This window comes from Colius striatus, chromosome Z (assembly GCF_028858725.1).
Source record: "Colius striatus isolate bColStr4 chromosome Z, bColStr4.1.hap1, whole genome shotgun sequence".
Lineage (NCBI taxonomy): Eukaryota > Metazoa > Chordata > Aves > Coliiformes > Coliidae > Colius > Colius striatus.
The window spans coordinates 28,887,140-28,914,187 of NC_084790.1; the positions used below are offsets into that span (position 1 = coordinate 28,887,140).

Sequence of the window (27,048 nt, forward strand, 5' to 3'; positions counted from 1 at the left end):
AAGTCATTTTTACACATCATCTGCACTATAATGTGATATGATTCAATACATATGTATGCAGGACAGGATTTTTTCAACTACATTATGGGATTTTTTTTTCCTTTCTGAAGGATGTTCTGTCAGTATAGACAAAACCCATTTTTTTGCTTTCCAAGGACTAAACCAGTGTATTCCAAAGCTGTTTTTCCAGAAAATTTCCACTTTCACTAACTGCTGTCTGATTTCTTAATTTCTAAAGCAAAAAGCTATTGGCATCTTACTGAAGAAAAAAAAATAGTTCTCCTTTTATAGAGTACTTATGTGAAATGAACTTTCTTGTTATTTTTAGACACTAAGATTATGGACTTAACTTTTACTTACAAGTCCTTTCTTTTGCAAAGTAATAAGTCTGAGTGCAGAAGCCAGAATTTCTTTGTATATGAGGGAAAATTGGATGTAAGCAGTGGAAAACACAAACCCTCACTGCCTTATTTCTTCACTCAAATAAATATGACTGAAGTATTTTTTTCCATCTTTCAGAAGAAACATAAGAGTATGAACTACACATGAATGAGATGATGACATGGATGCCAAAAAAATGAGCAAACCAGGAAAAATACTTTACATGTATAAGAGCTAGTACTGCAGACGGAGTGGTAATTAAGAAATTACCATTTCTCAATGATGATCAAGCAACAGCATGTGTAATATGTGTATGTTTGTGTGTGAATGATTAACAGAAGAGAATGTGTGAATTAATTGACACAAATACTCTTTTCTAACGGTGAGTACTGATGTGCAGTTGACTGTTTTCACATAGACTTACACATGATGTGATTTTTTTTCCCTTTTTTGAATTTGAACAATAGAGCATTACATTAATACAATTTGCTAATACCAATTTTGTAATTAAAAAAATACATTAAATATACATGAATACATAAACATATTTCAGACATTTGTAATCTGCAGGAAAAATAATACTTTCATAGCACTTCAGACAAATTGAAGTATTATGTCAGGCCTTTGCTTTCTCTGTGGAACAGGTATGACTGCTAAGCAAACTTGATCACTCTCAAATGTCAGTCCAGTAAGAGCAGTGGCAATTCCTACACCACAGTGGGAGGAGAGAGTGAGATACTCTCATTAAAAACAGGTATATGGAGACAGGAGGCACTCAAATTGTAAATCCCTTAAGGACGCATGGCAGCAAATGAAAATGTTCATTTTATAGCTACCAGCATTCACTGTATTCTCCAGAAATCAATAAAAGACCAATTTACTAATTCTTGCTGTCTCCGAGTGTGATACACAGTCTCCATCCCCCTGTGGTGCTTACCCTCTTAATCAATTGGGAAGGCTTTACTGAAAGCAGTACTCCTTCATGAAAACAGATCAAACATTTGCATGAGGCTCCTGATTACCATATAATACCACCAATTCACTGCAACTCAAAATGAAAAACCCAGACAACTATACTCCCTGTACAGTTGGGACTATATATAGTTTATAATAAAAATGTATGCATACGTTATATTATATGTATATATGCTTGCATATATTTGTATATAATGCTTGTGTCTATATACGCACATATATGTGTATACATATGCAAACATGAACACAGTTGAGACTTTGTATGTTCATTTGTAGACTACTATAATCTCCTTCACATCCTTACTCTATGCAGCCAACTCCATTTATCCAGGATGCAAAACTGTTACCTCTGAATTTGCTCACACTCCTCTCTGTTCCACAGACATAAACCATTTGTTGTTCTCAAATTGTCTGACTGATACAATTAGATTAATGCCAACACAACTATTTCTAGCATATGCGTTGCTTGAAAACTGTTGTTCTGTTTCTAATCTGAGAAAAAAAGTTCATGTGCCTGAACATTTGTCTGACTTTTAACATCAAACAGTCTGCAAGAAGAATGCTGACTCATAAATACTGACTTTAATTATAAAGTACTGAGGAAGTATTAGTTAAGCCTTACAAACCCAGTGAGGGAGGATGCCCACACATGAAAAAAAAAATGAAACCAAAATGAGAATTCTCAAAAATAATCTCTGTACTTGCACGCCTCATTGACTGAGACACAGAAGGCCTAATATTTCATAATAATAATCGATCTTAGGGGACACTACCTATCAATTAAATCCTAGGAATATTAACCAGGCTATCATTCAAAGCATTGCTGAGAAGCAAGTAAATAAGTATTATCTCATTTTTAAGGATGAGAATGGTGAAAACGAAATAAATACCTTGGCCAACAACACATGGGATGAACTGGTAATACTCAAGGACACAGGCTCCAGACAACGCTGCTCAGCATCCCATTCTTTTTTCCACAAAGTATGTTGCTTTATTATGATGGCAGCTCCCTAATTAATTCAGTTACATTTGTTAGCACTCAGTAGACCTATAAGGTAGGCAGGCACTTGGGGTCTTAAATTAGAAACCATGGATCAGAGGTCATCAATTCTACTATTTTTAAAGTAACTTCTCCAGATCCAGGCAGGAAAATGAAGGCAGAGGTGGATCTAATTTCTTGGAAGGCATTCACCTGCCCAGACTATAAGACAATATTCAGGCTGGCCCTGGTTAATACACTGTCTATCTTTGTCAAAACACACCATATGGAGACAAAGGTTTGCAGATGAGAGGTTTAATTTAATAAACAGCACATAAATATGTTTGCTCCCTTCAAGAATTCCATCTTCTTCCAGTACGATCCACATGCTAAATGCTGTTTGCAATAACTGTTCCAGAACAACTGGTTGTAAACTTCGGATAATTTTTAAGTCTCAGCTTAAGAGTAGTACCACTAATATTTGTAATGTGTATCCTAAAGATACTTCATTATTCTTAAGCACCAAGTTATCAAGTAGAGGCAATTTGTGTAGTGAAAAACAAGCTATACAACCTCATATTTGCAATTTCAAGTGTAAAGTTTCGTAAATGTACTCTGCTCATTTGATGAGTTTATTGAAGTGCTATATGATTCAGTTTTGCTTCTTTATTGCTTCATGAAACAAATTTCCCCACAAAGAAACTACATGAATCAAACCTTTATATTTAATGCAGGAGTGGAATTTGAGAGAGCTACTAAACACAGTAAAAAATCCAATAATGAGAATGTAGTACAATTCTATATTTCAATTATGCTCAGTTCCTGACCATAAAGGTTGGATGAGCAATATAGATAGTTTATTTTTATATTTTTATAAAATACAAATATTTTTATTATTATTATTTATTTTTACACCTGTTAAGAATTATTCCAAATTTAACTTCTTATACCTTATCTGAAAGGGTTTTTTCCCACCAATACATACATAAATTTTTCTTTGGATGTCTTTAGTCCTTCTAACAGTTATCTTTTAGCTATTCCAGAGGTGTTCTTTCAACTAAATTTTATTCACCGAAAGTGTAACTTAAAGGACTCAAAGCTAATTCTGCACTTTGAGAGAATTTGACAAAATCAACACAAAATATGGAACTGAAGCATTCTGTTTCAGTAGTTATGAACCAGCAAAAAAGCATATTTCTTTTGGAATAGTATAACATTTTAATTCGTTTTTAAGAATTAAACCTTGAAATTGAAATAAGATATTCCCAAAATATTGCTTTATTGACAAACAAGGTCTGCATAAACATGTTTTGCCCTGTTTCTCTTTGTCAGCTTTAGCAATGAGAAAAACCAAAGAGAACTGAGCAAATAAGAACACTATTTTATTAAGCTAGATGAAGAAATATTAATTACAGAATCTCCTAAGAACTCACATCTCTCCACAAGTGTGTATTCTCAGAAGTGGTTGATATGTCTTGCCTAACATTTTTTTGCTCAAAAATGAGAATGCATTAGTCAGGTAGAATGAAAAAATAATTTTAATATTTAAATGAAAAGAACACTGATAGGCATTTTAAGTTTCTTGCTGCCTGCTCCTAGCACAGTACTTCAATCCACAAGGATCATTTATTCTTATCTGACCTGTGTCCATGGGATAAAAAAAAAATTCTAATGCTTTACTTCAAATTACAGTACTGTAGTGATCGGCATTCACAAATATGGAGCTGCCAGTCAGCTACCAGACTCCTAATCATATATCATTTGTTAGCAATTCCAGAAGAAGCTGGACCATCCTCTCCCTGACCCTCACCCTTTTTTAGAGAAGTATTTCCTCATTGAGTTAGTCTTGTTCAGTGCAGTGTTTTAAGTCAGACAGTTAGAATGGAAAAATTATTGCTCTTTTTCCATATTTCCTTGTCTTCTTCTAATTTCCTGTGCTTGTCTGAACTTCCTTATGTGTATTTAAAACAGAAAATTGAAGAAATGGGACTCTGTGTCAAAAGCAAACAGTCACAGGCTCTTCCCCTTTTCTCCCTTCACTTTTTCTCCACAACCGAACTGCCATCTGTTTATTCTGACTGTTCAAAAAAAGTCAACAGGAAATGTAAGCCAGTCAAAATTTTGGTATATGATTTGGCCCACATTTGGTTATTTTTACACTGAGATATTCTGAGCAAAAGATCAAGCCTCCTGCTGTGGGAGCAGTGTAACACACAAGTTCTTTGATAACTATATCTTCAAATTGGAATGGAGCTACAGTAGCTCATGGCACACAGACACCAGCAGTGGCACACACTTACAGTATTGCTTCCCATGTCCTCAATTACAAAAATTAGCTCAGCTGTGCAGTAGAATCACATGCTCACATAACAAAGCATCCCAAAGAGTTCCATTTGGAAACAACTCAGTTTTGTGAACTGCTTAACCTCACTGCTAATACTATCAATGCTTCATTAAGCCAAGGCACAGCTGCTCTGCAAACAATTTACATAACCGTATTCTTATAGTCTTGCTAGACTATATTCCCTGTACTTTCAGAAAGTGCAGTTTCTACGGTAAGTCTGCAAAAAGTCTAAATTGGCTAGTGTCAGAAACAAATAGGTGGATCCAGTATTATTGTGGACATTGTAAACATTAATAACATTTTCACAAAGGCAAAAAAAGGACAAATATTTTAAAGTAATATCATTCTTTCTTGTGCATTTCAGAATGAGAATTATAAAAAAGTATACCTGTAAAACATGAGAAACTCTGGCATAAAGAACTGATAAAAACTTTAAGTTCCCTTCATTTCCTGGGGCTGCAGCAACGCAATGAACATGCTCTGCTTCCTCCAGTGCATCAGATACAAATCCAGGAGCAGCACATACAAGTGGATTTCTGTGCCAGTTTGCACTTTGGCTTACTTTCAAAGATGACAAATCAATGCCAATATTTTACTCTGCTGGAACCCACTCATATGTTACAGAGAGGCCACCAGTTATTTCAGCATTTAGACACGTTTACGCCTACCCACCCATCATTATATCGCTACACGTGAACATTCCTAAAGTTTATGGAATAAATGACAATTTAACACTGGAATAAACTCAATCAAAACCATTCATGAATAAAAATCATGTCCATGCCCCACAGCTTGCTTGCTTCCTCTCAAATTTCTTTTGTACTCTTAGGAACATGAACTGCTCTACTCTACTCCCCATGCTCTCTTTCTGCCTTGAAGCCTCTCAATCCATTACTAACTTTTCCTCCCTAGTCTCTCCTCGTGCTTTCCACCATCTATTTTGTAACACACAGTCAAGTAGCTGCAGTAGAAGTGTGACAATATATAGAGTGATGTTTCAACTGGTTCTCCTGTAAATTTCTAGAGGGAAAAAAACCTCCACAAAAAAATTAATCTTGCTTGAGTTTGAATTTGTGTTTTAATCAGTTTCTGATAAAGATAAAGCATGTAATGGTATTTTTTGAGAAAAACAATGCATTGAAGCAAAATGAAATCACGGAACAATTAATGTGTTCAGAACCAGCATCTTTTCCATAGAGGAATAAAAAGACATTTTTGTCAGAAAAGTTTTGCCTGTATTTAAGTTTATACAGACAACATAAGATGAAGGTACAAGCAAGATTTGTGGGGTAAGGCATTCCCAATGAAGTACTACTACCTCTAAAAGCTGTTTTAATGATGAGGAGCAGAAGAAGCTCAGTCACAAAAAATACAAGCTTAGCACAGTACTTAAAGTGCTTCCCCCCAAAACCAAGAAACCAAACTGTAAAAAAAAGCAGATAAAATCCCAAACATATCCCAAAGCAAAACAAAACAAAGGAACTTACTGTTTTCTTCAACATTTTGACAGCATAAGGTTTCTGGGTCCCTTTCTGCCTGCATCTGTAGACAATGGATGTAGCCCCACTAAATTTAAAAAAAAAAAAAAAAAAAAAAAAAAGAGAGAGAGAGAGAAGAATAGTTGTACATAAACCTCTCAAAATATATCAATAAACAAAGTTGCCTAGCTGAAAATACATTTTCTACTCCTCCTATTTTGGGCCAAAATATGTCAATTTTCCCCATGGATGTAACAAGAAAACCCACTATAAATACTCTGTTGACTTGCAGCAGTTGTTCAGTCAACAGAACTTGCAACAGCTTAAGATGCCTCTTGGTCACACCTTTTCTGGGTTGTGACACATCCCAGAGGTTTCCACAGGGCAGCAAGGACTGTAATCTGGCCGAAAACCTGTGACAACACACCTTGCCTTTGTTGAGGCAATCCATTTGCAACAATTACTGCACTGGGGTTTTTTTACTAACTGTGATAGCAGCAGTAAGGATTGAGACAGAAAAGAAGGCAAGAGACAACTATTGTGCTGCTCCTTACCCACCTTCCCAAGCAGCCAAAGACACTAGATAGAGGGAGCAGTACTTTTGGTTAATTCAGCAGAAACTGAACGGGCTTGTTCATAGCAAAACTTAACTAGGCTTACATCTTCTGGTTGCCTTCAAGGTGTACTCCTTTGAATGTGCTAAATCTGATCACTCATAACATAAAATTATGGCTCTGCTGGTTGGAAGACACTTCTCTCAGTGGGAGGTTTGGCTAGACAGTCTCCAGAAGCAGGCTCAGCTGCTGAGGTTACTTGCTGTGCTCTACTTGTTACTGTAGAGACCTGTACTCTATGAATTGGCTAAAGAGAGGAAAAACTTACAGCAAAACTATAGTGGTTTTCTGTTCTACCACATTTACTTTTAGACACTGCTGAGAAACCCAGCATCAGCCACCATCAAAATAGATGCACTGAAGTGCTACGTGCCAGCACTGGATTTGAGGCAATTTTGGAAGCCTCCTGTCCTCATGAGATTTGTCACCTACTCTGAGACTCATCACTTCTGAATAGTTGCTCACTATGTCTACAGGAGATGATCACAAGCTGCTCAATGACACAAGCAGCTTTCTTTTAACCAATGGAATAGCATAGCTGTGTATGACTATGTGAATAAAACTGTGATAGAAGGTTTATTATTCTGTGTGCACTGCTGTACAAAACCACCATGCACACTCTGCACAAAACCACCATGCACACTCTGCACTTCTCCCTCTTCATCACAGAAAAGATGGCAGGTAATGCTTGGACTAGACACATCCATATTTTGATGAGTACATGAGCATGCACAAGAACTGGCATTTGATTGAGAAGATTTGTTTCTGAGAGACCTCTTGCTCAGGAAAGGTCACTTATGCTGCGCAATCATCTGAAGGCTTGTATGCATCAAACACACAAAAAGTAATCTTTACTTCATCTCAAACACTAAAATGACTTGTCTGTTGTTACAGTATATTGATAAACGTGTGGGAGTACTGCAAGGCTCAGTAACTCCCAGAATCATTACGTGAATTTAATTAGATCTTCTCTTGTTGGCCAAGTCTCAAAAGGCTCTATTTAGCAAGGAAAAAAAAATACCCACTACATTTTAAAAACCCTAACATCTTTTAAGTACAAACAAAAATATTAAAAGATAAAATTTTAAGGACTTGCTGTGGTAAGGTTTTCAGTAATTCACTACAGCACTGTAATCGTGAAGTCAGTGCACAAGCTGCAAATTTTTCCTGTACCCTGCTTCACATATTCAGAATGCAATGTAAACATTAAACTCATTAGTTGACATATGCTCTTACTAAGTAGGCAGCAAACCTTTCAGAAATCATTTTATTTGGTTGAGGCCACAATTAGATAAACTGTGCAGTTGATAATCCAAATAAATAATTACCACTCCTGTGCACATCTCCAGGTGTTCACTGCTGCTGAGGCAACGGAAGGCAGACATAGTCTCTCAGTAGTGCTATTGACAGTACTTGCTTTACCAGTTTGTAACTTGGCTCTGCAAAGTCCTCCACAGGAATAAAAACCTACCCACTCAACTACCTCTGACACTTGAACAGAACTGCTTTAGTGATGAGATGGACAACTTGTTGAGCATGGCACCACCATCAAAAGTTCATTTGACTATACCCAAAGCTGGAAGTGAGGCAGCACAATCCTTGAAAGACGTATATGACAGCCTGAAGAGATAGGAATTCATCAAGGCGTGTCCAGAAGAGCAGTTTGCCATCAGGCTCCTTAGTGACTATTCAAAACACACAGAAGGGCTAGTTTAGACATTATTCCCTGTTGTAAAGGTTTCTGACAGCATGTCCCTGGAGTCCTAATTTGGGGGGTAGAAAAATGATTACAAGGTATCACAAGACTTGAGAATGCTTTCTGAGAGCTCTCCCTCGGTTTATGTGCCTACGCCCAGCACTGACAGACATGTTCTCACCAGCCAGTAAAAAGATCACTGAGCTAACAACACTGCCTTCCTCTTCCATGCCAGAAACCAGCATGGTGGAAAGCTTAGCAGACAATGATTACTAGTACAGACCTGACTCCTTGTCCCTTTGGTGATGACAGGTTCTGTTTCCTTCTTCCCATGAGTTAAAAAAAAAAGGCAGGGTGGAAAGCAGCCTGTAGGTTCTGGTGAAAAACGCAAACAGAACTGCCCTGTGCAAACAAAGGCATTTTGCTTTGCATACTTTGTCTTCCTGACAAAACTCTGCGAGTCTTCCAATGAACTAGCACATACAGCTTTCTTCATCCTCTATAATTTGGAAGGTCACACATATGATTAGAGCAATTCCAGCTTTCATCACCAAAGAGCAGAGGGGAGCTTCAGCTGCAAAAATCTCATTGAAAAGCTCAGAGAACTGCTAATTGTAACCTCTTGCTATTAAGATTTTCAACATCAAACCTTGACTGCTATCAATCGGTCTCTAAGAGCCTGGTCTGGACTTTGTATCAACTGAAATTTTCAGTGATACGTTCAGTCATAAAATGCAAATATGCAGAAACAAAAAACTCTTGTTGCAATAGGCAACTTTCCACAGACATTGAATGTATGGCCAGATAGCCAGACTATGAGCTCTGAATGTCTCATTCTCTATGGGTGGTGTTCCACTTCATCTGAATGATAAATACTACCAGTGCTACAGAAAGCAATCGCCTATACTTGATGGTTAAGGCACACGATAAGCAGCAGCGTTCAAGACTGGGGAATATTTAATCCTATAGCATGAACAGCTTCAGCTGAATAAACTGAGAATACAGGGGCGATAGAGCACTGGAACAGGCTGCCCAGGGAGGTTGTAGAGTCTCCTTCTCTGGAGATCTCCAAAACCTGCCTGGATGTGTTCCTGTGTGACCTGATCTAGGTGGACCTGCTTCTGCGGGGAGGTTGGTCTAGATGATCTCTAAAGGTCCCTTCCAACTCCTACTATTCTATGATTCTATGATTCTATGACTCTAAGCAACTAATAATCACTTGCAGAAGTACACTGCATTGTGTGATTGACAAGCAACCCATTCTTAATTCAGACTAGAAACCAGAAATTAACTCTCTCATACTCTAAATGTGGCCAACCACAAGATTATTCACTATATTGTGTTGGCATGTTTAGAATTGATCCTGCCAGCTCTTCCTTCTCTGTAGCTGGTGAATACATAGATACATACATATATAGATAGCTATTTAGCTTTGCATATATATATATAGATATATACACACTTATAAGAAATATTTTATCTACTTGTGCATATAAGTGTGCACTTATTTACTTCTAAAGAAAGTTAGGTTTAAAGAAGCATCTGGCTGTTTCTTTTTTGTATTTCTGCCTAGAATAAGAGGTTGGAACTCAAAACATAAATTACTTGAAGATGGCTGGAACAATACCAAAGAAAGGCTTATTCTTGGAATATACAGTTGGACAAATTAGAGAATAGTAAAAATTAGAATTTCTACTTGTCATTCTCTGGCATATGTGTTTCTGTCTGGAAAGCTGCTTAACAAATTCTGTAAAGATTTAGTCCTGAAAGCCCACATGTAACTGTGAACATGGTAAAGAACAAAACAACAAAAAAAGTCCCTCCACCCACTTTACTATGTATGTTATATCCTTTACTACACAAATACATTTTTATATGCAGTTCTGAACTTAAAAAATCCCTAAAAATAGTATCTTATGTATTTCTTAATTGCTTGGTCATAACAGACATGATAAACTCTCACTTCCATGTGATGCCTATAATGAGGGCAACTACAACTCGGGAGAAACCTCATGGTGTCCAATGCATGGAATGTATCACAGCTGCTACACTTACAACTCACTATTAACACAAAAGTAGTTTTCCTGCAGTACAAATACTTCAGCAACATGACAAACTCCCCTAGTCATTAGTTCAATGACTACATGAAAAATTTGAAGTATTGAAAGTACCACTTAATATATGAAATTAGACTAGAATTCCATTACCGATCTCTGCATCTGTTTTGTTTTCCACGTAAATTTTTAAAATGTTTTTCAAATATTTTAAACGTATATGGAAAACTTTTTGCTGCCCTAAGATATGTTTTGTTTAGTATCCTTATTATTATCCTCGGGTGTTAGTGAATTCACAATTATTTTAGAAGAACACTATTTTAGGCATTGGCAAACAGCACTGTAGTGCTCTGACTCTGCTATGGAGTCCAGACTGTGAATCTGAAAGAAAAGGCATGGTACATGCAGTCAAAAATAGTGGTGTCAGCACAGATGGAAGGCAGGCAGGGACACACAGGAGGGGTGTTAAGGAGGTGGAAGTGATCAGCAGAACTTGCACATGAAGGAGAAAATGGAATTTGCAGGATCAGGTTGGACCCACAGTGGAGACTGGCAGAAAGAGAAAAGCCAGGGAAAGAAAAAACACAGAATTTGAACCAATTTGGAAAAACCTTTCCTTCCACAGACCCACAAAAAGCTTCTGCCTCTGAAACAGGAACAAACAAGAAACATAGATGGATGTTTGTTTGGTCACAAGTAGGTACAAAAGATGAATTCCTAGAGACGCAGGTTTTATAATAAACAGTCACTGACAGTATTTTCACTGAAAGTAGGAAAATCAGTCCTTTCAAAAGTAGGTCAGTGTCTCCAGGCCATGCCCACTCATCCCAGGTTTTATACTGCATTTTGAATCAACTCAGTACAAATACACTCCTCAATGTAGTCTCCTGTAAATTTCATTTGGATTAAATTCCTTAAGTTCTGAATTGATTTTTGAAAAATAAATTAGTTTGTGCTTCATGAGGTCAAAGAATGATTACACAATCTAGTGTGTCCAAACAAATGAGGTGAAAGAATCAACAGTCTTCGGAAAACTGTACCTATCATAGAGCCATGGAAGACTGTGATGCCAAAACCACAGTATTAGACCAAAGCCCAGTACCTGTTTCCATAAAAAATATTGTGGGTTTTGCACAGTTTACAAAAGTATAAAGTTAAAATACACCCTTTTTTTTTTTTTCTGATATATACACTGTAAGATCAAAATTAATTTACAGGAATGAAATGACTGCTCCTAGACTTAAAAATTAAATACCCTACTTGAATTTGAGGACTAGATAGTATAAAAAAAAAAACATAGGCAAAGCTATTAACATACATACAAACAAAAATTACATTTAAGCAATGCACGTTCTATAGTATTACTTCTATTGCTTTAATTTAAAAAAGCATATACATGTAATCTGAAAATTCTCACAGCTTGCATTTCACGTGAAAGTGTATCAAAACAAATTTTCTTTCTACAGTGAACTTACATGAAATTCTTAAATTATTCAAATTTTACCTGAAAGCTTTTTCTAAACATCTGTATCTATATAGACAAGACTTGCAGACAATTGTGCACAACTGCAGCCCTCCTGTCCTCGTTATTTCGTAACTTGTGAAGAGAATGGAAAATGTTGCAAAACAAAGAAAATGTGTCTGTGTGGTTGAAAACCTTGAACTCCCTCATTGTATAAAGAATAAAACTAATCTTTGAAGACAAGGCTGGTGGAAAAAAAATATACAGTTCAGGAAAGGAAAGCTATTTCCATTGCATTCCAGAATTCTGTCTGGACAAGAAAAATCATCCATAACTTTTCAGATTTCTATTCTATGAATTTTAGCTGCTGTGTTGATTTTCTAATATTTGAGGAGAAAGCACTTTTTAGCAATCAATTCCTGTTCAAGTTGGCCTGGAAAGGCAATGCAATAGACGAAAACACACATTTTCAATACTCAGCCTTCACTGCATTCACAAAGAAAAGGAGCCTTACATAAGCACATTACCAGCAAAAGACATATGCTGTTAAATAACCAGTCATCAAACTAGTGCTTGTCAATATTCTTGAACCTGTAGCTTCCACAGACAGCAATTTGTAGACCTGTAATCCTTTAGATGACAGCTAGGCTGGCTGGTGAAATGCTAATTAAAATGCAGCAGTCCGAGCCACTCCTGCCATGGTGGCTGGATCAGTAGCTGATAATTCCTGCTGGGATTGCAGCAGCATATGTCTCACTAGCTTTCAGTGGGGCTCCCCCCTCAACTATGGCAGGAAATTTATAGAAAAAGATCTCTATCCCAGAAGGAGCCTAAATACTTCATTATACTTGGCATTATTGCCTTTTAAAACAGTGGGCATTCAGCCGTGTTAACATTCTGTTATTTTTCTCCCCTCAAATACTACTTCTTAAGTCTCTGTTTAGCTGGTGGGTAACATCAAGGACCAGAAACAGATCACCAGCACTACATATCTTTAAGCATTTTGACAAATTTGGCTTGCCTCCCTTTCACTGAGTGGAACAGCACAGCTACCACAGACTGACTGAAAGCACAAGAATCATCATCTTAGACCTTAATTTGGAAATATGAAAGCAAAAATCAAACTACACTGAATTTCAGAGGCAATAACTTTTTCACTCTGCATTGCTCTCTGTGTAACTCAACTTGCTGGAAGTTTGTCCTCGAACAAAACTGAAATGCAGATATAAGGTGAAGATCAGAACACTTCATACAGTACTGTGGAAGAAAAATGTAGAGAAAATGCACCTTTAGCCCTGTTAAAAATTGAGTTAGACTGCACATAAGAACAACTATATTTCTAAAACAGCTGGGGAGTTCTCAATAGGAAAACCAATTTATTTCCTATCAAGTCTGAAGAAAACTTTCAGCTGAAAGTTGACTGGAAATGAACTTGTAAAAATGTCAGGTTGATTTTTCAACATGAAGCTTTTGCAGTCCAATAGATCCAGAAACCAATTTTGAATATTTTATTTAGATTAGAGTTTCCTTTGGGACTGCTCTTATCTTTTCTAGGACAGGAAAGTACTAACCTACTCACATTTAGGTAGTTCAATGAAAGAGCACAAAGGAAAGGAAGTATGGAGCAAGTGAACTGCTACCTCTTCCAGCAGGATGCAGTTTTGTCCTTGTTACTGAACGTTGGAAACACTGGGGCAAGTTTTCAAAAGGTGGTGCTCAGACCACCTGTGCCAGCTGCAGACACAAATGCCTGGGTGAGCAATCTCAGGCATGTTCTCATGGCCATAGACTCTGTCCATGCGCTTTCTGCTTGTGTAACACACAGCTACTGTCCCTCCCTAAGTAGCACACCAAGCCTGGACACTGAAACAGCTCAGTGGATACCACTCTCCTGGAAGTATGCGTGCCTTATTTTAAACAATTTTCATACCATTATCTCATGAGCAGTACCTTTTATTGCCCCCTCTGAAGAGATACTACTGAAGAATAAGTAGTGTTTATTTAATCTTAATGAAGAGTGCATGAGAGGAAAAATAGCACTGAGCAATAAAAACTTTTAAAAACCTTTCAAAGTGTGTTGTGAGACCTTCCTTCCTGGGCCATTACAGAATTGCCTGCCTGTCTCAGATGACATACTTCTTCACAAGAAGTCTTTTAAACAGCCTGTACTTCGAGTAAGTGTTGACATCATTGATTGTTGCTCATCGTGACAACCTCCAGGTGCAGAAGCCAAACAATTCTTTGCAATAAAAGATAACATGTGGCAGTAGGAAGACCTTCACACATCCCATAGTTGACTATTGGTTCTCTTGGTCAAGGGATAGGAAGTAGAAGAAAGGTTACAGGATTTTGATTACTAGAAGCTTTCTCCCTATAGAAAAAAGTAATCTTTCTTAATCAGACATGGAAAATTTCATAGCTATGTAATAAGAAAGCTACATCAGAAAGAGGAAGATGCAGAAGGGTGCACACTAATACTAGACAGAAAAACATTTTCTGAGAAAATGACAATAGCATTAAGGCAATATACTCCACTGCAAGTTGTGGCAGTGCAGGAGATATTTCCATCAGACTGGCAAATTTTGCAGTCCTGCTAAGTGTAGTGACCTAATGCCAACTTAGAGGCATCAAGTCAGGTCAGATCTTCCAAAACTATAAATAATGACCTCTCTAGGCATGCAGACTTTTTTTCTGGTGTCTGAGAAATACCTAAGTAGTCTAATCTAGCCTTTCCATAAATGTTAGATTTTCTGCACGTGCACACAGAAATGGTGCTGTGTCAGTCCTGTGCTATCCCTGCCATGAGGAGGATGTCCTGGAGCACTCCACGCCACTCAGCCTAGTGCTACTATGCACCCTGCCAAAGGGCAAAGTAGGTACCAGGTGTTGGTCACCACACCTTCCTTCCCAGTCATAAGAATGCCATGCACAACTCTGGTGGGTCGATCTTGGCTGCTTGCCTGCCAAGCTCTTCAATCACTGCTCTGCTATCAAGAGGATGGAGGGAGAAAAATATGATCTAAAAGTTCATGGTTTGATGTAAGGACAAGGGAGATCTCTTACCAATTACTGTCATGGGTAAAACAAGATTCAGGCTGAGGAAAGTAATTTTAATTATTGCTAATGAATAACAGAGTAGGATGCTGAGAAATATGAACAAAACAGAACCATAGAATCACAGAACAGTAGGGGTTGGAAGGGACCTTTAGAGATCATCTAGTCCAACCCTCGTCAAAAAAAGTCAACCTAGATCAGGTCGCATAGGAACGCATTCAGGCGGGTTTTGGAAACCAACAGAGAAGGAGACTCCACATCCTCCCTGTGCCAGGGCTCCCTCACCCTCACAGTGAAAAAATTTTTCCATAAGTTTAAGTGGAACTTTTTTTGTTCCAGCTTCATCCTATTACCCCTTATGCTGTCACTCGATACAACAGAAAAAAGTGATGCCCTAACCTCCTGGCATCTACCATTTAGATATTTGTAAATATTAATAAGATCCCTCCTCAATATCCTCTACTCCACACTAAACAGCCCCACTTCTGCAGCCTTTCCTCACAAGGAAGATGCTCCAGTCCCCTGATTATCTTGGTGGCCCTGAGCTGGACTCTCTCCAGAAGTTCCCTGTCCCTCTTGAGCTGGGGAGCCCAGAACTGGACACAGGACTCCAGATGAGGCCTCATCAGGGCAGAGGAGAGGTGGAGAAGAACCTCCCTCAACCTGCTGGACACATTTTCCTAGATGCATCCCAGGATGCCATTGGCATTCCTGGCCACGAAGGCACATTGCTGGCTCATATTTAGTTTATTGTCAACCAGGACTCCCAGGTTTCTCTCTGCAGAGATGCTTTCCAGCAGTTGGACCCCCAGCCTGTACTGGTGCATGGGGTTATTCCTTCCCAGATGCAGGACTCTGCACTTGTACTTGATGAACCTCTGCCCATCTCTCAAGCCGGTCGAGACCCTGCTGAATGGCAGCACAGCCTTCTGGGGAATCAGGCAGTCCTCCCAGTCTGATGTCATCAGGGAACTTGCTGAGGGTACACTCTGTCCCCTCATCCAGGTTGTTGATGAAGACGATGAACAAGACTGGCCCCAGAACCCATCCCTGTGGAACTCCACTGGCCACAGGCCTCCAACTTGATTCTGTGCCACTGATCATCACCCTCTGGGCTCTGTCATTCAGCCAGCTCTTGATCCACCTCATTGGCCATTCAGTAGTTCAGCCTTCTCTGCATCCTCTATCGCCAGGGCACATTCCGTCTTATCTTCCTTTTGCTGCTGCTGTACCTGAAAAGCCCCTTCTTGTTTTCCTTTACTTTCATGTCCAGGTTTAATTCTCAGAGGGCTTTAACCTTCCAGGTTTCCCCCTGCATGCTCTGGCAAAGTTCCTATCCTCTTCCCAAGAAGTTCTGCCTGAGTGATCCCAGCAGATCTCTGTTCATCCATAGAGGCCTCCTTCCTCTTTTCCCTGCTTTCCTACGCATTGGGACTCATTGATCCTGGGCTTGGAAGTTGTGGTGCTTGAAGATCAACCAGCTCTCCTGGCCACTTCTACCATCTAGGATCCTATCTCATGAGATCCCTACAAGCAGGCCTTCCAACAAACCAAATCCCACCACATCTAAGTAACAGCAACGAGGTTGTGGCCGCAATCCGCACCCACATCTCCAGTTCCTCCTGCTTATTCCCCAGGCTGCGTGCACTGGTGTAGAGGCAATGCAGGGGCTTACTCAAACATGCATCCAGGTTTCCCTGGATGGATGCAATAGGATAAAAAAAAAAAAACAAAAAAAAAAAACCCTTCTCCCACTCCTCTCATTTTCACTCCCAACTCCCTCACCTCCTTCTCAGAGCATTCCACTTTGTCCCTAATGCTTTTTCCTCCTCATGCTCATCCCCTACTCCAGCATGGAATCCCTCCCACAGAACACAAGCCTTCACAAAGTGCTCCAGAGCAGATCTCTTCCACAGAGTGCAGTCCTTCAGGAATGGACTGCTACAGAGCAGTCCATGAGATGCAGCTCCTTCTAGGAACCTGCTCCAGCATGGACTCCCCATGTAGTCACAGCTTCCTTCCCCTGAAGGGAAGCCACCTGCTCTGGTGTGGGGTCCTGCCTGTACTGCAGTTGGATCCCTGTCCTCCATGGACCAGCATGGCTGCAGGGGCAGGCCCTGCCTCACCACAGGCTGCACCACAGGCTGCAGGTGAATCTCTCCTCCAGTGCCTTGAGCATCTACTCCTCCTCCTCCCTCTTCACTGACCTTGGTGACTGCAGGGCTACTTTTCTCCTATTGTTCTTACTTCTCTAATGACACAGATATGCAAGCAAATGCATGTATAGACAACTACCTTTTCAAGGAAGTGTCACTGCTACTCAATGCTTGAGATGAGGGAGCTCTTTTCTGTAGTTATATGAGAGAAATTGCTTTTTTCCAGAAGATTCCAGATCTTCTAGTTCATGATTCCCTTTTGTCTTTTTTTTTGAAACTCAGTATACCAGCCACTGACCAAGCCATGGTTTTACAGGCTATGTTGGAGAAAGACTGCAGTTTCCAATGACTACAATTTCCACTTTTAAAGAACTGAGGCTTTTTACCTGCCAGAGCTGCTTTGTAATCCAGAACAATGATTCTAATCTAACCTATGTCAGTCTGTACTCCTATATATAAAGAATTAATCACAATGATGTATTACAGATTTGAAAAAAAAATAAATTCTCTCCCCATTTCACTAAGACTTCAAGCACACCACACTCCAATAATATATCTGAAGACCACCACTTCCAGTCCTTAAGACAATGTACAACAGAATCACAGTTAAGCAGTATTTGTAACGTAGTCTGTATAGGAGTTACAGATTCATGATTTATTTTTTTAAACAGATGTTTTTTTAAAAGTTCACCATGGATTTTCAGTGAGAGGATTGGAATAAAAAGTGTCATCAGTTATGACCATGCACTGGTTCATGTGCTTATAAGCCATAATTGACTTAGAGCCATACAATTAGCTGTCAGTGTTGAGAGCAAGTATTCTCCACAGGCATGGGCTTCAGCATCTCAATCAGTCACAGCCCAATGCCATCAAACCTGTGAGAAGAGCTGTAATGCACAAGCGAGGAGGAACATGAGGCTGTTGTCAGACAAAGCAGGTTCTTTGAGAGGGCTGACCAGCCATGCCGGACAATACTTTGTGTCCAACAGAGAGACGATCAAACACCACATTCATACAGTGAAAAACAGAAAACATCCTTAATGAGATCTTACTCATTGCCAATGACTGAAGTCAAACTCTGCAAACTTAATGAGCTTTACATATGTCAAAATGCTGCTTATGGACCAAGACCTTTCTGTGATAGACACTGGAAGCTCTATCTCACTCTCTGTCCCTCTCCTCCTGCAGCCGTACACTTCTTCCATTTACCTGCTTCCATTTATCATCAGCTCTGTAACTTACTACTCATTATTCATATTCCTCTTCCCTAAGCATCTCCATATGTTGGGAAAACTGTGCACCACTTATTTCCAGCAACCCTCCCTAACCTGTCTAAGATCAGTTATCAAATTAAGTTGATAGAACATAAAAACTAAAGTGCCTCAGTAGAAGTGTTACAGCCTTAGGTTACACAAATGTCTATCCTCTCCTCATTTACACCAAAAACGTAGTTCAGGCTGATGGAAACTAGAGTATATCTACAAACTAATTCAAGTACTTTAAAATGTTTACAAGAGAAAGCAACAAACACAACCTCAAATGACCTGCGGGAGGCAGAGGGACTATACACCCAGCCTTGTAGCCGTAGTGTTATCATAGGACACTGCAATATGCACCGGTGCAAATGAAGTTTTAAACTCACTTCACCGATACTTCTCTCCCTGGTAAACTCATATTGGATAAAGACAACTGATGCAGAGCCAACTTGAGTTAACATCATACCACATTGGAACCAATAACACTGACAAAAACTGTAGATTTTTCAGTTTTCCTGGGGAAAGATGTTATGCAAATAAAAGTAGCAAATTGAACGATCAGAAGACGTTTTTCTAGTCATTACAGGAAAACATTAAGTTTTCAGTACAAGCATTTCTCATGTACACCGTTTTCTCAGTGAAAAGATAAGTTTTGTGCTCTAATTTAGAGTTTACAGTCAGCCTCAAATGCTTTCTGCTGCTGCTGCTTAGGAAGATTAGAAAGCCTCGTATCTCCTGTCAGTGAAAACTCTCTGTATTACCTTACAGTGGAAAGTTAAGGTAGGATATAAAGAGTGAAGAGTAGAAGAGTTTTCAGTAGGCTTGCAACTAGGGACATCTGATGTAGGTCTGAAAAATAGTTTAAGTCAGAAGTGGGTCATGGTGATGTCATGCAGTTGAACGTGTAGACAATGACTGCACCAGTGTTAAAAATATGTCAGATAAAACAGACTCAAAGCAACTTAATGTTAAAAGAACCAGAAATGGCATTCCAGAGTACAGAAAAACTATGTAACAAGCTGTATCTATTAATATTTCAGATATATAAGCAATACATTTACTCCAAAGCAGATGTTACTCAGAAATGTTTTTATCTGTCATATACTCTTGCTCTTACATGAAGCTAGTTACCAGATACTGTAAGCCACTTAGGGAGTTTCAGCTCATCTATTTCAAATAAACTGCTTCATTTCTTTATATTCTTATTTATGAATAGGACTCTCAAAGCCATTGTGTCAGTACCCATAGGAAAAAAATGATTTGCACCTGAACAACATGCTCCTATCCTACATTTACTCCAACATCTCTGAATTACTTCCTATAGCTGCATTTAGCCAGTCAGAGCACTTCTGAAGTCCCTTGTCTTTGGTATGCCTTTCTGTATTAACATAAATGCAAAATGTATCTACAGGGCAAAATTGCCATCAGCAACATAATAGGATTTGGACCTAACTGCACAGTGTTGTAGTGTGAAATACGTGAAGATAAGTAATTAGAGTATTAAATGTATGTCTTGGTTGCTCCAAAACTAAAAAGCAAAAGACATTTTCCTTTAGCAGCATCACTTCTCTAGCATGGGACTACTAAGGCCTTAAACACAAAATAACAGACGAGGGAAATGAAAAAGTAATGAGACATGTAGTTCAGATACCTCTTATCTTTTATAGAGAGTAAAAAAAAGTCCTCATCCTAGACCTCCACAAATAGCTCTGGCATGACCTAAACTTACTATGGGGTGTGTTCTGCAGTGTCAAGCCACAATAATAGAAAACTAACAAACGTCCTGCATTACTGCCCTGAGGCACAAACTCTCCTTTGTTAAAGTACAATTTTTGTGCCAGTTTGAGTCAGGATCTCGATTATCTGAGAAATTGCCTTCCAAGTGCTGCATTATTCTTTCATTTGAGTTATTTGGAGAAGTAAAGTTAGACTGACATGTTAAGAGTGCTATATTGGCCTTTTTGAAAGGTAAAACTAAGGTGTTTAATTACACATGCATTGCATCTCCAGTGAAAATCACTCCTGATATAGTCTATCTGCTAGTATTTCAGCAGAGTGGGCCTGGATACAGGCAGAGAAACCAAATGATGCTGGTGCTGCAGAGATAGCCTGCCCATAGGGTGAAACTCTGGAGAGAGAGAGAGGGAGGGAAAAAACCCTAAAAAAGGTAACCCTGAGTCAGAACACCCACATTTCTCTGGCTGATTCATTTGGATTGTGCAACTGCTCTTAGTTTTGGTCACTGGATTGCACTCAAGGGCTAGGTACTCAGGGCAAATATTACAAAGTTAGACTCAGCATGTTGCAATTCCAACCAACATTCTTGTTATTTATTGCAAATCCTCCCTCACTTCTCAAAATAAAGAAACGGGACACATGGAATTAGGATATTTCTAATGCATTTATCATCAGGAAAACTGAAATACAGTTACAAATATCCCTTTTGCCAGCCAGATGAGAGAAGAAAAAAATATTATTTGTACCTTGTCAGACATTATCCCTTTGTTGAACTGGTCTGAGACCATATTGCCACTACCTGGGAACCCACTTTTGACTCATTGAGCTTTCACTCAATGGTTTGCTGCCCATGAGTTCAAATGAATCCTCTCCACTTCACAGAGCAGGAAAAACATAACAGCGAACACCAAACACTTCCAAGAAGTCAAATCTGTTCTTGAGTGAAGCACAGAAATTAAAACAGTTCACAAACACACAGCGACTGGAGACAGTGCTTTTAATTTAGGAGCAAGATTTTTAGCCAGAGACTCTTTCGTCCTACACTGAACAGAAAGCAACGTATGCTACATTGCATCACCAGACTACAACAGGAACAAAAATGCTAGGGTGGGCCACTATTTATGGAAGCAGAAATAATTGCAACATACTCAGTCAAAATACTTTTTAAAAAATTATTTCACTTGAACTTTCAAATACTGAATTATTCTCTCCAAAAGATAAACAAAATAAAACTTTCCTTCACTTTGTTAAGGGATAGCTTTTTGCCATTCCTGTAATTCGTAGAAATCTGCATGATTTCCTTGACACTGGCATTTACTGCAGCCTACTTGTAAACATACATGAATTTCTGATGGGGAATGTCTCTTTTCATAGCAGATAACAGGCTCGCAGCACCTCACGGATAATTCCTCAACCTCTGGTTTATTTTCTTATGCCACAGTATTAAAGTACTGTAAAAGAATACACATTATGCATAAATTAGTTTGCTCTGAATGCTGTCTATAATCGGTTGGATTATTTCTCTTGTAGGTAAAACAGAATTATCAGCCGTGTCATATCACATTACCACTTTTCACTTGTATTTGCCCAGTATTTGAAACTTGAAGGAGAAACAGAGTAATAAACCTCAGCTACCCTCAGGACCAGACAACAAATCATGCTACCAGAGGGCACAGCCACACTGATGTGTCTTCTGACAAACAGAGGATCTCTGAGGCACAAACATCCACCCACATTTCCTGCATGATGTTATTCTGTGGGAAAAGCACACCATGCCCACATTGTCTCTTGAGATTACTTGTTCAGAGTTGACTCAACCTAGTCAGTAAATTCTTAACTGTTCAGAAAACTGGGCAAACAGGATGACATCTTTAAAAAAAACTTAGGAGGCATTCAGACAAGACTCGGCCAGTCTTAAGCTACTAAATGTTTTAATACACCATGGAAGACAAGACAGAAAAATGCACCATGCTCACTACTAAACAGTAGTTACAAAGTAACAGAGATAGCTATTGTGCCTTACTTTACCAAAAATTAAAACTTAAACCAAGGATTATCTCAACCATTTGAATCTGAAGAAAGATACATTTGCTGCTTCTTCAAAGGCAGCATTGCTAAAATAATCTCTCAGAGTAATCAGCCTTTGATAATACTGTTAACACTATTCAGCACCTTAACAAGCTCCAAGTTTGTACTACTATGATTTCAACGCACACATGGCATATTTTATTCAGTTACTGGTAACAATAATTACAGAAATCATCCTGGATTAATACACTTTTGCTTAATATATGTGTTACTTGAATGTATACATTCATTGCAGTCATACTACAGTAACATAGGCAGCAAAAGTAATTCCCAGTTATAGGGAACTTTAGATGCACTTGTGGATTTCTTTGAAATAGCACTGATTTTGTGAGAGAGGACAGAGAAGATTCCATCATTCCAATTTTCTAGCAAAATGGTGGTTGGAAAAAGAGTCTGATTTCCAATGTCTCAACATATGTGCTTAGCTTCCTGCTAAAACTGACAACTAACTATAGCTACCTTCTACTCAACACAGTTAGATATTAAGGAAAATGAAAACAAAATCAATCAGCTTTCCATTTAGTATGTCATACAACCAACCATCCCAGTTTTGTCTTCATTCCCCTTCTCCTAACAAGGGCTAATGCAGTATTTTAAGAGTACCACTTTTTGTTCCTAATGGAGGAAAACAGCATTCAGCACATTTTCTACACATTTTCCACATTTTCTATACCATCTGTAATTGTATAAAGTCAGAGCTTCACAGTTGGTCTCAGAATGTTTTTGGTTTGCAAAGAGTTAACAGTACTATCCACAAAGAAAGATTTATGGGTAATTTGTGTGGGTGCCTAGTTTATAGCAGTGAACCTTGTCCAACAATGAAAAAAAAGTCTCATTTTGTAATTTCATTACTCCATGATCAGAAAGATGTATCCATTAGCCTGAGATAGGAGCACTGCTCTAAGAGACAGCATCTGAAGAGGAGGGCAAGCTCACATAAGAAGCATGCTCTGCCAACTTCCTATGCGGAGAAGAGAAGGGAAGACTTTGCAGACATCCCATCCTGCAGCTGCTGGATTGACAGTGCCCAGAAGCGATCTTCTCGGTCATACTGATAGTTCACCATTATATGGAACATGTGTAAACACAATCACCTAAGTTATAGAAACAACAGAAAATACAGCTATTAACAGCATGGTTGCCTATAGCAGGCTTGTGGCCTTCTGACTGGGGTATTTTTTCCCTTTGGAATTCTTTTGAAGTTTTGGTTTAGAAGGGGTTCTAATTTATCCTCAAAAAATTAATTCTGTGAGGGCTATTACTAACAAACACACAAGGCTATTCTTCTACTCCACAGTACTAGAAATGGGCAGTACACAGCATTAATTTGAAATTATTTCCATTTATTCAAATACTCCTGCAGTGCTACACAGCACTATAATGAAAATTGCTGTTCTAGTTCCATTTCAGAAAATTAAGTGTGAATCAAAAAAAACCTTCAAAAAGACTCTACAATTATTTTAACTTATGTTCATATAAAAATGAACATCATATTCTGTATGGCAATTATAAGAGGAATAATATTATTTTAGCCGTGATGGTCTAAAATAGCAAGCTTTGCAGGAGGAGGTAACATCTTATTAAATATACTAAAACTGTTGAAAAACATAGATAATCCTTAAGTTTTTTTGGTCAGATACTACATTCATTAATATTGATCTGAGTGCATGATGAAAATGCCTAAGGTTTCCTTGTAAAGACAACTTCACTGAAAACTAGAAGAAGTTTAGCATGTGACTTCACTTTCAAAATTGTGTCTCCTACTGAATTTTTTTAAACATTTACTTCTCTAGCAGAACTTAGTCTTAGAACAAACTGACTCTTCACTTTCTTGTTGAGTTAAAGGATGGAAGAGGTTATATAATTGGGAAGAATTTAGCCAAAGTACATAAGATGCCAGCCATCAGCACAATGTGTTCTGACAGACCAGTTAAAACCTTCACAAGTATCAAGAGAACAACCTCAACGTTAGACAGACTCCTTTCAGAAAAATTGTCTTCCCAGCCTAAGCTAGCAGAAGTCTCTCAAACTCACCAAGGGAATTAGTTCTCTTCAGAGAGGAAAAAAAAAGTGAAAATAAAACATCAGTTTGAGCTAACTTACAAAGATGTCCTCTCGCAAAGTAAGGTTGGGAGATGAGACATTATTGAACTCCTCTGGCTAATTTTAACTCCCCACAATATTTACATCAGCTCTTATTAAAACACAGGACTTGAAGTAATACTTCCTTATTAGCAGACTCATCAGATGCATCATTAGCAGTCTTGCTGCACCTCAACTTCATTTCCCCATTTGTGGAACAGTCTGCAATGCTAAGAGAAAAGATGAATACCTTTTCTGAACCATCAAATTGCTTGTCTGACTCAATACAATTTTCTTCTTTCCATCTGAGTCTGTACAAAAACAGTGAGCTAAACTCATCTGATCAAATGCTGGTATTTACCTCTCCAATAATCATCTAAATTTCCTTCACAGTTAACAGAGAGAAATGGGCAATTCTAGAACATGATTCATTTCATTCTAAGGAAGTTCGGAACAGGTCAGGTGAAACACACCCTGAAAGTATTCTATTGTAACTTTGATCACTGAGGAAGATTTATATAGGCAACTATAATAGTTGCTGTCTATGGATGGGAGAAATTACTCCCACCCTTTCTAAGTATTGTAGCATATCTAGCAATGACTTGGCAAATGAAGATCATGGCAATCTCCTGTTGAAACTCTCAACAGCAGTAGAAACGTTGAGATGATGCCCTTCCATCGTGAACCAGACATTCTTCATGTTTGCTATTAAGAACTCTCTTGATATAGTCAGACTCCACATTCTCTTGATATAGTCAGAACCAAAAAATTCCCGTTCCCACATCCCATTCCAATCAATATGTGTGATGAAACCATGTTGAGAAACAGCTACCTTGTGTGGTGAGGCATACTCTAGGGAATTTCTCCATAGCACGCTACCACTCAGAGCAGAAGAAGGAAAAACCAGGTGGGACAGAGTTTGGAGAGAAAAAAAAGGGAGAGACGCCATCCCAGATAGTGAAACCCAGAAGGACAAGTATACATGCATCTATATTTATGTATCTATCTAGAGATAAGATAGGCAGAGACAGTGAGACACTGAGGGAAGCTGAGATGGGAAATATGCTGAAGCAAGAAAACAGGTAAACGGAGACACAGGTGGTGAGAGGAGCAGGCAGTGGGGAGCATGCGGAGTGGGCCAGGAAATGTACCAAGTGAAAAAAAGACTTCAGAACAGTAGCAGCAAATGGAAAATATGTAGACGGGCCTATGGTTTCAGAGCTTAGGGAAACAGAACACTCGGTGACAAAAAATGACAGTAGACAACAAGAGCCAGTGAGAAAACTGCAAGGAAAGCTTGAGAGGAACAACTGTATTGCCTTTCAAGCTTAGAAAATTAAGTACAGTACAGGAAAGAATACAATTCAGTGAAAATCAGATAATAGTTTAAGTCTTTTTTCTTTTTTTTTTCCAGCTTAGCTTAATCATGAATATCTTAGAGAAGATGCAAAACAGAATTATCTGTGATACTTAATTTTAAAGCTCAAGGCATCATCGAAAGTGGTGTGTGAAAAGATAGTGCTATAGAATTGTTACATCCAATGCCATCTGAAATGCTACGCATTTGGCAATTGAGGGAAAACAGTCACATAAAATATCTCATCTATGGCACCTGCATCAAGCCAAGGTATCAAACCCCACACTTATCTACACATGAGCATTAACTCACGACACCTTCACTAAGATTCGGTCTAAACAGGACTGTGCCAATTTACACACCTCTGTTGTGCAACCTAGCAGTCTGTGGTTTGACAGAGGCTATTGTGGCTAACCTAAAGTGAACAACTTTCTTTATATCTGAACAAACCTGAATATTCGCCATCCTTAAAGAGCATCTACCTGCTCTTCAGATACATAAATTAAGTAAAAAACATTTTCATTTGATATTCTACTACTAACAATAGCAGTAAGCAAAAGTTAGTAGGTAAACTTTGTTCTCTTTTCACTGTCTTTACCTACTTACTGGCATTCTGTAAATGCCAGCTTTTATCCCAACCATTTAATTTAGATTAAAACACACTGGCAGCATATCATCTAACTTTCAAATAAGAAAGGGACTGCTTTTACTATTTCTTTTGTTGTTACTAAACAACTACAGCTTTCCTACCATGATAATGAAAGACTAAATCTTACAGTATCTATCAGTCACTCACGGCATGATGAGAAGACAGGTAACAATCTAACAATCCTAGACAAATCCTCACTGCACATGACAGGAGATCTGCAGGCAATGGCTGGCATAAAGTTATGTACTTTTTAAATCTTGTTACTTTAAAGAAAAAAACCCTCAACTGTTTATGTTTTTACAGTAGAAGACTCACTAGTCATTGCCATGAATATTGAAAAATAAAATTGACATACACAGCAACTGGACAAAGCTGGATAGTTTCTAGTTTTTATTGAATGAATATACAAAGCACTGGGTGCTTTTACTCTAATTAAATTCCACTGGTTTATGAACAAGATGTCCATTCATTACTGAATTGGACAGGTACACTTGGAAGCACTTTCATGCTTTTCTAGCAGGCTAGCTGTGGATGTCATGACTGAAATACAGTGAGTAGCAAGCCTAGTGAGAGTTCTGCCACTTGTAACAGCAAAATGTACACTGCATATACTAACAAGGTTTATTGAACAGTGCTAAGAACGGCTCATCGAGAACTCAGTTACAGGTAAAGGATGTTGTACCTTT

The 27,048-nt window shown here is 38.5% G+C and overlaps 1 protein-coding gene across 1 annotated transcript in view; it reads right to left on the reverse strand.

Moving 5' to 3' along the window:
• CAMK4 (calcium/calmodulin dependent protein kinase IV) overlaps positions 1–27,048 on the reverse strand; it is a 170,524-nt gene that overhangs the window by 91,744 nt on the left and 51,732 nt on the right. Inside the window, exon 2 of the mRNA XM_062018973.1 lies at positions 6,167–6,245. Coding sequence (XP_061874957.1) covers positions 6,167–6,245 — 79 coding nt within the window. The remainder of the gene's footprint in view (positions 1–6,166; positions 6,246–27,048) is intronic.